This window comes from Nycticebus coucang, chromosome 3 (genome assembly GCF_027406575.1).
Source record: "Nycticebus coucang isolate mNycCou1 chromosome 3, mNycCou1.pri, whole genome shotgun sequence".
NCBI classification, from domain to species: domain Eukaryota; kingdom Metazoa; phylum Chordata; class Mammalia; order Primates; family Lorisidae; genus Nycticebus; species Nycticebus coucang.
In genome coordinates, this window is record NC_069782.1 from 153,060,159 (window position 1) to 153,073,803 (window position 13,645).

Below are 13,645 nucleotides of genomic sequence, written 5' to 3' on the forward strand. Positions count from 1 at the left end.
AAACCAAATCAGAACCAGATTTAGAGCACAACCAGACACCTAAACACAAATTCATAGGCCAATTAAAGAACAAATCCATAAATAATCTAAAAAACGATCACTTGCAACTTTTCCATTATCATCAGCCAACACTAACCTGATTAAGCCATGGAACACCCTGGGAAATATAAAATGCACGGATTACTTACAGTCTCTTACTCCAAGACCAATATACAAAAACCCAGAGATGAAACACAGCAACACTGGATCTCCTTGCTTCCCAAAAGGAAGACTACCAAATAGAGGAACACTTGATGGTATACATCATATATCCACTCAAAACTGCCTAGGAGATTTAAACTGTGGATCAATCTGTATTAGAGAGTTCCCCATTCCAAGTTTAAAGCTCTTAAGCAACAAGAGACAATAAGGGTGTGTTTTATTAAGAAAGGGTGTAACCAACTATAACTTGTATCAACAAGCTAATAAAAGTATTCACCTAAGTACATTCATGCAGAGAAGGGTAAAGGTTGGGTTTTGATAGACACGAAGGAGTGTCCTAGGTAGTTAGTGTTTTATTTTTATGCCTTTAGAACCAGATAAATGTGATATTCAAACAACAAAGAGCTAAGCTTTGAAGTTTGAGCAAGTACCGGGAAAAAGTTTAGTTTTTCCCATCTAATCTATCTATCTGTACCTATGGTTGTACAAAGAGCTCACTAGTAAAAAATTATAAACTGGTTTGAGAGAATAACATACTATTCTTTTTAGACTAACAAGTGAACTAAACAAATGTCAAACATGTTATACATTGGACCCAACAGCAGTATGCAGATGCATGTGTATTAACCCCTTTATTCAGCTTCCAAAAGCCACTGCCTCTTTGTCACAACCTTGTATTAAAAGCCAGTCATTCACATTTCACACTGTTCTTTCTACATTTGACAACATCTTTTTAAAAGCAGAACCTTTCAAAACTGCTTATAATAAATTATGGGAAGACAGACATTACCAAATCTACCTTAAGTTTTTCAAACATACTGGCTACTGAAAACAAGTTAGCAAAATAATTCTTTGGAAAATTTCTGGTTATAGATGGAAGCCAAAATTCTAAACCCATCATGGGAGCAATTTTCATATGTGGATCTTATTCAGAAAAATTAAGTTCTATACTTTTTCCATATCTATGTCCAGCTACTTACTCCTACCTACATTAGCATGTAGGTAACATATAACACACTAATCCTTCTGTTTCTTCCTTTCTGTTCTTTTTATCCACTGATAAAAATGAGTTATATAGCTCTGGCTGGAATTTTTTTTTTTTCCTAATGTTTTTAAAGAAGTAGTTGGGTCTTTGAAGACAAAATTACTTTTTGAGCCAAGAACTAAATAAAACAAATTTATTTTCATGGAAAAATAACCGCAGCAGTAAATTTAACGATACCAATCTCACTCCTTTGATACAAAGTAAGAGTTGAAGGCAGCCTAAAGAGGAACGTCTATAGAAATCAGTGCATGTGAAGCCACACAGCTTTGTAACTGAATGTCTAGCACCATTGAGGTACGAAAGCATGCCAGCTGGGGCGGCATTGTGCACCACAAAGTATGGGTTGTAAGCCTAAGTCCTGAGCACAAACCCTGGTTTCCAAGTTGGCAGGTGCTGAAAACACAGTAAATGTCACGCTTGCAACTCACTGGATGGAAGAGCTCTGGGTAAAGTAAGCTAAAAGAAACAGAGCAACAGTTAAAACTTATTATAATGATATGATCTTTTTTTTTTTTTTTGGCAAAGTTAATAGGAGCTATTAGTATTATGTACTACAAGAAAATACAACCATGAAAAACAGTGAGAGGCCTTTATTACACCTTTATTTTGCTTTATTATTTACCATGCATAAACTTTTCAATGTCTATCACATTCAAAGTTCCTGGCTTATGTGAAAGTTACCAAATCTATTTTACTATTCTAATACCAAAGGTCAAAAGCATAATCCCTGATCTATTTATGATCTTTGGTAGTGCCCTAGTCTGCCTCAGTTGTTCCATCAAAAGACATATCTAAAAACAAGTTATAATATTTTCATATTGCTATATAACACTGCATTTAATCTAGAAAATATTTCAACTATATATCCAGGCTAAATGTGTATGTTACCATCTTCAAATGAAAACCTGACCTTTTTCCTTAAATATTCTTTAGTGGAATTCACATTATTTGAGATACAAGCTCAAAATTTAATTTTTGTCAATTATCTGCTACACTAATCACTGCCTCAAGAACAATCTATTTTTAATCCATCCCTAGTGATATGCTCCAAGCTACTGCTATCCCCCTAAAAATTAAACTGAGTAAATTTCATTTTCATTAAAGGGGAAACTAAAAGTAGATGTACTTTGTGATTTTGCAGAGCTTTCTTTTTTTTTTTTTTTTTGGCCGGGGCTGGGTTTGAACCCGCCACCTCCAGCATATGGGACCGGCGCCCTACCCCTTGAGCCACAGGCGCCGCCCGATTTTGCAGAGCTTAAATATAAATACCTGATCTAAAGACTGAATCCTTTGGCTTTAAAGCATCAAGGAACGAAATTAGTCTCTGGTTCCAAGGGGTACAACAATATTCCTGGAAACAGTAAGAAAAGAACATTTGCCCTACATATTAGCCTGTGAATTTCTTAACTTTCCTCAGCAGTTTGTTGATCTGTTATATTAACCAAAAGCTAACATCTTTGAATTCATATTCATTATAAGAGAGTAGTCCTGCCTATTTTGTATGTAGGTACCCTGCAACTATAGTCTAACCATACCTGAAACATAAAAGAACTGATATGAATCAGAAGTTGGCTTGCTATTTTGAATAAGAGTTTACATGTGCACTTAACTTGCTTGAGAGACAAAAAAAAACAAAAACAAAAACAAAAACAAAAATCTTGATCAAAACCAGGTTAGTCAACCACTGTACTGGTAATCTACCTGTAATAATTTAAAGAAGTAAAGCTTTCAAACTCTGTCCTGAAGATTTACATCACATCTTACTGACCTCATAGCTCTGTAGAACTTTCTTAAAATGGTTCAAAGACAAAAAACTCTCTGGGATTAACTAGGGAAAGCAACATAACTCTAGCCAACATTTCTGTTGTCACACTGAGCACTCTAGACATTGACATAGTCACCTAATGACCAACAAAATGGTTAAAGTAGTAAATCTGAAAATCAAATGTTTCTATTTCTAGACTAGCATCAATAATGGATTTATTATACTTTTATAGACTATACTGTCATTTCCAGTATAATACTCAACATATCAAATAAAATAAAGTATTATTCTACATCAAACCAAAATGCCTGTGAAGGGCACTCTTAACAGCTAAGAAAATAAACCTGACTCACTGATCAAAGAAATCAAATCTGGATGGTAAAAGGTAGAAATCACTTCTAAAATATTAGACCGCTGCTTCCTAAATAGTCAGTAAAAGACCCAAACCCTGGGCGGCACCTGTGGCTCAGTCAGTAAGGCGCCGGCCCCATATACCGAGGGTGGCGGGTTCAAACCTGGCCCCGGCTGAACTGCAACCAAAACATAGCTGGGTGTTGTGGCGGGCACCTGTAGTCCCAGCTACTCGGGAGGCTGAGGCAAGAGAATCGCTTAAGCCCAGGAGTTGGAGGTTGCTGTGAGCTGTGTGATGCCACGGCACTCTACTGAGGGCCATAAAGTTTAAGACTCTGTGTCTACAAAAAAAAAAAAAAAAGAGACCCAAATCCAACTCAAGAACTTTCATTAAATCCAATGCTACCAGCTTCCTAATGCATGGTCATATGGGGACAAGCTCTTATTTCCTTTGTTTGATGTTATTTGGAATAATGCCTTGGCACTCAGACCTAATGAGGGAAGGTGTCACATCCTTGCCCATTTGTTTTCATTCAAATGCACCCGCATTAACATTTTCTCCATCTGGGATTGCAAACTAATACAACCTTTTTTGGAAGGAAGTATGAAGAATCCTCAAAGAACTCAAATTAGACCTCTCATTTGATCCTGTGATCGCATTACCAGGCACCTACCCAGAAGAAAAAAAATCATTTTATCATAAGGACATCTGCATTAGACTGTTTAATGCAACTCAATTTACATTCGCCAGCATGTGGAAACAACCTAAATGCCCACCAACCCAGGAATGGATTAACAAGTTGTGGCATATGTGTACCTTGGAACACTGTTCAGCCATCAAAAAAGATGGAGACTTTACATCTTCTGTATTAATCTGGATGGAGTTGGAACACATTCTTCTTAGTAAAGTATCACAAGAATGGAGAAACAAGAATCTAATGTACTCAATTCTAATATGAAGCCAGGAGACGATCTAATACACACCCACATAAGAGAAAAACTCAAATCAATTCAAGGTGAGAGGCAGGGGAATAAGAGAGCAGGGAGAAGGGAGGAGAGAGGGGGATGGGTGTGCTCCTACTTAATGGGCACAAAGTTAAGGTAGATGGCACACCTCTTGGGGCCAGTACATAATTATAAGAGAGACCTTACCTAACAAACACAGTTTTTCTTTTTCTTTTTGTTTTGTTTTCTGAGATTGAATCTCAAGCTGTTGCCCTGGGTAGAGTGCCGTGGCATCATCATAGCTCACAATAACCTCTAACTCTTGGGCTCAAGTGATCTTCTTGCTTCAGTTTTTCTATTTTTAGTAGAGACGGGGTCTCCATCTTATTCAGGCTAGTCGAGAACTCATGAGCTCAAGTAATCCACCCGCCTCGGCCTCCCAGAGTGCTATGGTTTTAGGTGTGAGCCACCAAGCCTGGCCACAAATGCAAATATTTTTAACCTAACTCTTTGTACCCTCAATTAACCTGAAACAATAAAAAAAAAAAAAATTCCCCATTATACCTACCCTGTTTTCCCGAAAATAAGACAGTGTCTTATTTTAAGGTGTGCTCCCAAAGATGTGCTAGGTCTTATTTTCAGGGGACACCTTATCTTTCCTGTAAGTAGGTCTTATTTTCGGAGGATGTCTTATTTTCGGGGAAACGGGGTATATTTATTACTGCGTAATTACCACTTAAACAGATAATGCTGTAATAAATGTGACGGGTATTCTTAGTCCCTAGTAAAACACATTCTAAAGGAAAATTTCATCAAAATCTAGCATTTTAGTATCTGGTCCTTATGTCTTAACTAACAAAAGGGAGCTTCAAGTTGGGCACAGTGAAATGTGGCTGCAGTTTCAGCTATTTAGGAGGTTGAGGCGGTGAGAATCATTTGAACGCAGGAGTTCCAGGCCAGCCTGTGCAACACAGCAAGATCCTGTCTCTTTTTATTCTTTTTCTTCCTTCTAAGAAAGAAAAAGCTACATACTATGATTTTTTTAAGAAGTTCTGAAAGGCTGGACTCAGTGGCTCACACCTGTAATCCCAGCACTCTGGGAAGCCAAGGCAGGTGGATTGCTTGAGCTCAAGTTCGAGACCAGCCTGAGCAAAAGCCAGACCCTGTTTCCACTAAAAATAGAAAAAAAAAACTAAGGCAAGAGGATCACTTGAGCCCAAGAGTTGGGGCTGAACTATGACGCCCCACCACTCTACCCAAGGCAACAGCTTGAGACTCTGTCTCAAAAAGAAAGAAAGAAAGTCCTGAAAGACGTAGCTATTCCAAATTTTCCCTCTCATACTTATCTACCACTCTTTCCATCTCTTCACTCATTTAATCACTCCTAGAACAAAAATGCCTTACAATGCAAATGAATACATTAAACTCCGTGGCACTGAGGGTTAAAACCTGAACAATTAAACACATTAGTTCCAATGGGAAGAAGGGTCCTACAAAAAAAGGACTTTTTTTGGCATTGGTTTATGCTAGAACGCACACTAAGCTGCTTTACATTGATTTTCTCACTTAATATTCAGACCGCTATTAGAAAAGGTGTATCAAGTTGTTTCAAAGAAATATATGACAAGAAATCAAGGTTAAATAATTGTCCACTATACATTAGACATTTTGCTAACACCTTTAACATACTTAAATTTTATTGGAAAATAAGCAGTTACAGGGGCAAATTGACAGTAGCTCAGAGAAGACAGGTCATAAGAAGAACAGACCTGGGAACTATATTCAAACTTGCTCTCTGTGTGGCACAAAAAGGCAGACATGTCAAAGCCTGGGACTTAAGAGTGGTAAATTAGGTCATCTGTGTATAGTGTGTGTGTATGGGATAGAAAAGCAGCAAATTAGGGAGATTCCTCAAATTATCACAATTTTCCTTAGGCCTAGTCTTGATCTTAATCTTACAATACATAAAATGGAAGTAGACTAAACGATAAGGAGTAAATTTCTGAATTACTTGGATAAAACATCTCTGTGCTCAAATGAACACAAACTGAATTATAAAATATATATCAGAGGTAATACACAAATCTAAAGTTTAACAAAGTATTCACAAAGAATTTTTTTTGACTAGATGCTCATCTGATTGCTTCAAGTACTTATATGTACATATACATGTATTTTTTCATATGCACGAGTACAGGTACCTTGATTTAAAATGACTACCAAGTTACCTTTAACACCTGACAGTTCACAAATAGAGAACCTTGATCTCCCCAAACATACAGTTGACCCTTGAACCACATGGGTTTGAACTATGAAAGCCCAACTATATTTGGCTTTTTTCCCACTAAACTTGGGATGGAAAACACAGTATTACTGTGATGCAAAACTTTTAGATAGGGAAAACCAATTTTTCATATATACCCAGGTTCTACATGACCAACATAGATGATCTACGTAGGCCTTTTTCTAAGCCTCAGGTCAACTTCAGAGGTTATATAGACAAACAGAATGTTTTCTTGCCAAAATCTGTATGTTGAGACCCTAATCACCAATGTGATGGTGGATGATTAGGCCACCAGGATAAGGCCCTCAGAATGGGGTTAGTGCCCTTACAAGAATGAGTCACTCTCTCTCTCTCCTTCCCCCAACCCAGCAAAAACAAAGAGGTCACAAAGGCACACAAGAGATGGCAGCCACCTACAAGCTGAGAGAAGAGGACTTAAAGTAAAATATACCTTGCCGGTACTATGATCTTGGGATTCTAGCCTCCAGAACTATAGGAAATAAACGTCTACTGTTTAAGTCACCCAGTCTATGGTAATTTATTATGGCAAACACAGCTAACTGGGACAGAGAAAACCTTCAATCACCTACTGAATGCCTTTGTTTTACAGAGAGAAAAACTAAAGCCTAGAAAAGGAAAGTAACTTGCCTAGGTACAAATATTTTTTCCCCAAAATTTAGTAATTTTTTAAGATCATTACTGTTTGATATTTGTTCTATTACCTAAGAGATTTTAAACACAAATTACATATCGTTATAAAATAAAACAAACCAAAACAAATTCAACTAAGTTTCGAGTTTAGAAAACTATTTGTCACAAATTATATCATTAATCAAATGGACTTAATAATGAAATGATCCCGCTTACTTCTACTACATAATGTCTTTGTCATACAGAGATTCCAGTGGGAAGCCTCAGCTCACTAAACACACAAACCTTTGGGAAAGAGGTTATTTCATAGTGAGCGCCAATAATTCAAAATGGCCCTTTTAGTTTAATTCAGTTAATTACATTTTAATTAAATAACCACTAATAACTGGCACTTCTAACTATAAAGCCAAGTAAAATTATGTTCTGCCTCTGGAACAAACTATATTACCAATTGTTTGACCCAACTGGCTCTCTTCTCAGAATACAAGAGAACTGCTGGGCCTTTCAGAGGAGAAAAAACAGCTTAGATGTATATGCCTTGTCTCTGACTGCCTCTCAAAAATCAAAATAATACTCTCACTCAAAACAACAATATAAAAGCAATTTCACTGAAATACAAATGGACTTCAAAGGTTCTATTTATAAATAACACAACATATTTAGAGAATTTTCACTCACAATTTCAGGCCTTTTTTCCAAAACTTGCATATAGCTCTTTAATTCCTCCAAGAATATTTTATTAAATACTATATTATAATTTCCCCCCTTCAAACATCAACTAGACTTATTATTAAGGACATGGGAGGAAAACCTAATTATCACTGCTTCGATGCATTTAGATTTATTTCATTACCAAAATCAATAGAGTAGAGCTAGATGCCATTGCAGACAGGCAGACAGATACAGACTATAAAATGCTCTTTCCTATACATTTCCTCCTCCAGTCCTACCCCTCAAAGTTCCATGGTTAGAAATCATCCTACATTTTTTTAGCCAGGATGTACTAAAATTAGATGGGAACAAAGGCCTGAGGTTTTCCTATTAGCAGAGGGGGTAGGAAGAAAATGTGAGCTGCCAGCACCCACACTCCTCTTACATTTAGCCTCTTCCTCCTGACGAGTCCCTTCTCTTTGCAGGAGGAAGGCAAACCACAGCAGGGAACCACAGCTACCCCAGCACTGTTAGTATTCCACAATCAGTGCTGAGGATAAACTGCTTTATCAGTAAGTATGCTAATGAAGAGTGAGAAATACAGTTTACAGTCCCCTTATTCAGCCAGAATATTTTCATATTTCTAAGCTACTCAAATAATATACAGGATATGCTAATTGCCGGATCATGTAGAAATTTTTACATATTTGGGAAAATAGATGTATTAGATTCACTTTTCTTAAGAAGCTTCCAGGTAGTATGAATAATAAAGATCACTCACTAAAATACTTACCATTTGCTGATGTAGTAATAACAATACATATGTAAAAATATAACAGGAAAAGGAAGAAATCTTTTTTGAGAAACAAAAAATGTAGATTTTGGTTTTTTACTATCTCCCTCTAATAAACTAGGCAAGTAATCTGCAAATACTTTAAGGCACAATTGATCTCTCAGTTGTAAGTCTTTCTTACAATGGAATGGTATCAGCATGACAAAAGTACATTCTGTCAGCCTATACACCCCAGTTTTCCAAGTTCTACTGCATAAAAGCAGGATAGGATATTGATAAATTTATTCCTATTGTTTTAATTTTATTTTCCTGGACCTAACTACTGACAGATCAAAATTCAGCTACAGAAGCCCTTTTAATGATGAGTCTAATGCACTGTGTTGTAAAGATTTTTAAAACTCAGTAAATACTGACTCAAGCTCTCTTTTTTTTCTGGTTACTGGAGCCCATCTTGACATCTAAGCTGGAAATGAATGATCTTTCAACAACACTCCAGGGATTTTGCTAAGGTCATATTCAATCATTCATTAGGCTTCTTACCCGTCCCTTTTCAGAGTTCCATTGTAGAGCTGGTTTTATTCAGCATTTATGTAGCCTGTGGGCTTGGGTATTTGTCTGCTTGATGTTGAGTTTCATTTCTATGCCCCTAACATAGGAATCCATCAAGTGAGCAAAGAATTTCAAACTATTCTTTTACTTTTCTAACAAATTGCATGGTATGTATGAAGAATAAATTAGCATTAATTTTCTTCTATTAACTGTTAATAAAACATGTTCATGAGCTCTCTCCTTCTTCTTCTATGGACATCTCTGTTTCCTGCCTAATCAAGGAAAATGATAAGGATTTCCTAATTTTTTCCCACTATGCAATTGTCTTTCAACCACAAATGCTCCTTGCCTTCCACAATCAAGCTCTAGGTCATGGGCAACCTTCTTCCAGTGAAGTAAACTAGACAGGACTCCTTTCTTTCAGAGCCCATCCACATCCCCCCCAATTAGCTGAAGAGCTTTCTACTGTGGAACACAAGATACTTGGTTTCTTGCTCTAAAAGCAGAGGGCTGTTTCTGGAGCACATACATTATAGCTCACAGAGCCAAAAACAGGAAATCAAACCCCAGGGCTCTTCCCTGCAGACAACTGCTCACATTTGTACAGATGTTCCTTGTAGGCCACCAGAGAAAGAGACACAACCACACACCCACACACAAATACATAAAATAAAATTATTTAAAAGAATGTAAATTAAAGTCTATTCACATTGGCAGGGATACTCTATTTCTTTGTACACCAATCTGAAGAAAATTAATTCAAGGTCACATGAATTACTAATGTTGGGTCTTCAGAAATTAAGTTTTCTATTATACTCTGGATAAATGTTAATTGAAATCAATATACAACATTACAGAATCACAGGAATTTAAAAATAAGTAAATAAAGTACATTATTCATAAAATGATTAAAAGTCTTTAATATATCTTAACTCCCTTATTTCCTAAAAATAAACAGAAGACTACATGCATATCATAGATGAAAAAGAAAGGCAAACTCCTTGCTACTACAATGGGGAAAAAAAATCCTTCAAGGATAATCTGTACTTATTTTAAAATGGCTTTAGTCAAGCTGCCGAGAGTGATGTCAGGTTTGATTCTCATATACATAAATGCCAGTCCCAAAAAGCAACTCTAACTTGTGCACCTGGCTTAAAACAAAATGTTCTAAAAACTTTCTATTTGTTAATTGGTGTAACCAGCCCATTCAGGCCTCAATTCCCTTTGGACTTGCAGACTTACTTCCTACACACAGAAGTGGCCTGTTAGGCAGCAATAACATCATAGTGAAAAGCAACAATTCTATGCAGGCCCCAAGGAGAACTCGTTTGCATTTCAAACAAGTTTCTTCAAAATAAGTGTCTTTTGATGAAATGAAATTACAATTCCACTTCTTATCCACAGAAAACAGTATTCACACACATAGCTTACTGCTCCTTTTTATTGCTGTGTATTTTCTTTCAGTTACCCACATATTTGTATGATTTAATATTACTAAGTTCAATAATAATGTATTTACGACTTGTTTCAGTAACTCAGGGACATTTACTGGCCTAGTTTTCAAGCAGTTCGGTATTATTTCAAATTACTAATTTCTTGTTGGCATTTTTTTACTTTCATTTTTTCTGATTTTAATCTCTAAGGGGATGGTTTCCAGCAGGAGTAAAGTGATAAGAAGAGACAATTTCCTTTTCCTAACCTTCTCAACACCTCCATGTTTGCGCGCGCGCGCACACACACACACACACACACACACACAGACACACAGATTTCCCCCTTCACCTTTGCAAATGTAACAAGCATGCCCCACATAAGGACTCAAAAACCTTTGTAACAAAGACCCATTCCAACCTTTCTGTTAATCAAACTCAATATGTCGGTCTAGTCACACTGAAAGCCTGTTTTGTTGGATTAGAGTTTTTTTGTTTTTGTTTTTTTGAGACAAGCGTCTCACTTTGTCACTGTTGGTAGAGTGCTGTGGCTTCAAAGCTCACAACAACCTCAAACTCTTGCGCCACAGTGATCCGCTTGCCTCAGCCTCCCAAGTGGCTGGGACTACGGGTACCTGCCAAGATGCCTGGCTCGTTTTAGAGAGAAGGTCTCACTCTTGCTTAGGCTGGTCTTAAACTCTTGAGCTGAAGCAATCAATATACCTTGGCTTCCCAGAGTGCTAGGATTAAGAGCCACTGCTTGTGGCCTTTAGATTGGTTCTTTAAAATAGCATATACTTGACTCAAAATTCTAAGAGTAGTTATTTACTATTATATTTGAAATCAAAGAACATTAATGTGAAAAAAGCAACAAAGACCAAATCTCCTCAATAAATTATAAACCTTCATGTTTCTACAACTTAAGACCTCATATCTCACCTCGGCACCCACAGCTCAGAGGTTAAGGTGCTGGCCACATACACCAAGGCTGACAGGTTCAAACCCAGCCCAAGCCTGCCAAACAACGACAACTACAACAAAAAAATAGCCAGGTTTTATGGCAGGAGCCTATGGTTCCAGCTACCTGGGAGGCTGAAGCAAGAGGATCGCCTAAGCACAAGAGTTTGAGGTTCCTGTGAGCTGTGATGCCACAGCACTCTACCGAGGGTGACATAATGAGACACTGTCTCGAGAAAAAAAAAAAAAGCAGAGACTAGCACCTAGGAGGCAGAATACACCAGCAGTGAAAGTGTTTTTAGATCAGACAAAAATCCTATTCCATCTTGTATTTAATTGTAATATTTCTGTTTCAAGAAGATATTGGAAGGAATCAATGATTTAATAAGATAACATAGTGCTAGCATATAACAATGTCCCTTGGTTCTCTTTCCTTCTACCTGCTATCACTCACAGGGTGTGTAAGACCATCAGCTACAAAACAGGCTCAATAAATTCTTCATCAACTGCCACATTTCTCTGATTTTTGTTTAATTACATACAGGGTAAAGACCAGAGCCCTTTTGTCAGGTATCAAATGCTTTTAAAAATAACCACCATTCAACCCAAAACAGTATTTCTCTTTATATTTCATAAATGGTCTAATACCAAGTGTAACACTAAGAAAGCTGTTTCGCTTATTATTCTACTGCTAAAATAGAATAATACTGGTCAAATTTTCATAAACAGCTATATTTGATTCAACTTTACCAACACACAGAAGTGAAGAATACATGCTTTCTGTAAATTCATTTACTACTTTAAAGCTTAACTGTTCAGCAATTATAGGAAATTTTTTTAATCAAAGAGAAAGACATTTATATTTCAAATACAAAAGAAAATTAAAAATTATTCTTGATTAATGGAGAAAACCCTGCCACTTACATGTTTATGAATTTTTTTTTTTTTACCAACTCATTATATCTACTCAACACATGCATCCTATGTACTTACTAAGCATTTATTTGCACTTGCATTTTCTGTGTCAGCTCAACTTTGTTGTGTAGCTTCTTTAAAAATCTATCTGAATTTGTCCAAGGAAAAGCCTCACGTTTTCTGGAAAACCAGGGCTGCTACACTGTTTCCGGATCTACCTCCAAAGCTGAACTTGGGTGTTGGCAGCTCTTCGAAAAATTCAAATCCTGTCAGATGAAATTAAAATAATTTATTAGAGAGTGAATCTCATAGTGAAGGGAAATTTGTATTAACATTGTATTTTAAACCTTTTATAAAACTTTATGATTCTAAATACTTAGCTATACTAAATTTCATATTATGATTTTTCGGTTCTACTGTGTATGCATGGCATGTGTGTAAACACACACACACACACACAAACAACTTTGAACTGAATAAGGAAGACGAGACCAAAAATAAATTGCAAGAAAAGAAGCCTGCCATCCATCCCCCATTGCTCCACTTCCACTTTGCCATCCCTTCAACTCTTCACCACTGTTGGTCTCCTTCTTCACATAGCTTGTAGGAAGCAGCTAGGACTTGTTGAGTTCCTACCATATGCCAAGCATTGTTTTGAGCACTTTATATGCAATAACTCAATTAATCTGCACCACATATATGAAAGCACTTACTACAGAAAGATTAAGTAACTTGGAAATAAAAAAAAATTGTAGAAAATGAAAAAGTTCTGGAGGTGAATAACGGAGATGGTTGCATAACAATGTGAATATACTTAATACTACAGAAATATACAATTAAAAAAGTTATAATGATAAATTTTATGCTGTATATTTTATCAGAATTAAAAGAATTTGTGACAAACATCAAGACCTAACCAGGCACAGTGGCACATGCCTATAGTCCCAGCTACTAGGCAGGCTGAAGCAGGATTATTTGAATCCAGGAGTTCATGACCAGCCTGGGCAACAGGGTAAGACCCCCATCTCTTTAAGAAAAAAAACATCAAGACCCAAACCAAACTAATGAAGGGCTCTGGGAAGACAAGGAACTATTAACTTTCAAAACA

General features: G+C 36.7%; 1 protein-coding gene across 10 annotated transcripts in view; it reads right to left on the reverse strand.

The window, feature by feature from the left end:
- EEF1AKMT2 (EEF1A lysine methyltransferase 2) overlaps positions 1–13,645 on the reverse strand; it is a 77,762-nt gene that overhangs the window by 39,779 nt on the left and 24,338 nt on the right. For 5 of the 10 annotated variants that reach the window (XM_053584162.1, XM_053584160.1, XM_053584164.1 and 2 more), the window contains one exon: positions 10,280–12,803. In XM_053584162.1, the coding sequence (XP_053440137.1) occupies positions 12,709–12,803 (95 nt within the window). In that variant the 3' untranslated portion in view covers positions 10,280–12,708. Of the gene's footprint in view, positions 1–1,365; positions 1,703–2,515; positions 2,598–3,949; positions 4,033–4,179; positions 4,336–10,279; positions 12,804–13,645 lie in introns of those variants that run through there. The other 5 variants (XR_008378823.1, XR_008378824.1, XR_008378825.1 and 2 more) reach the window with 5 other exon arrangements.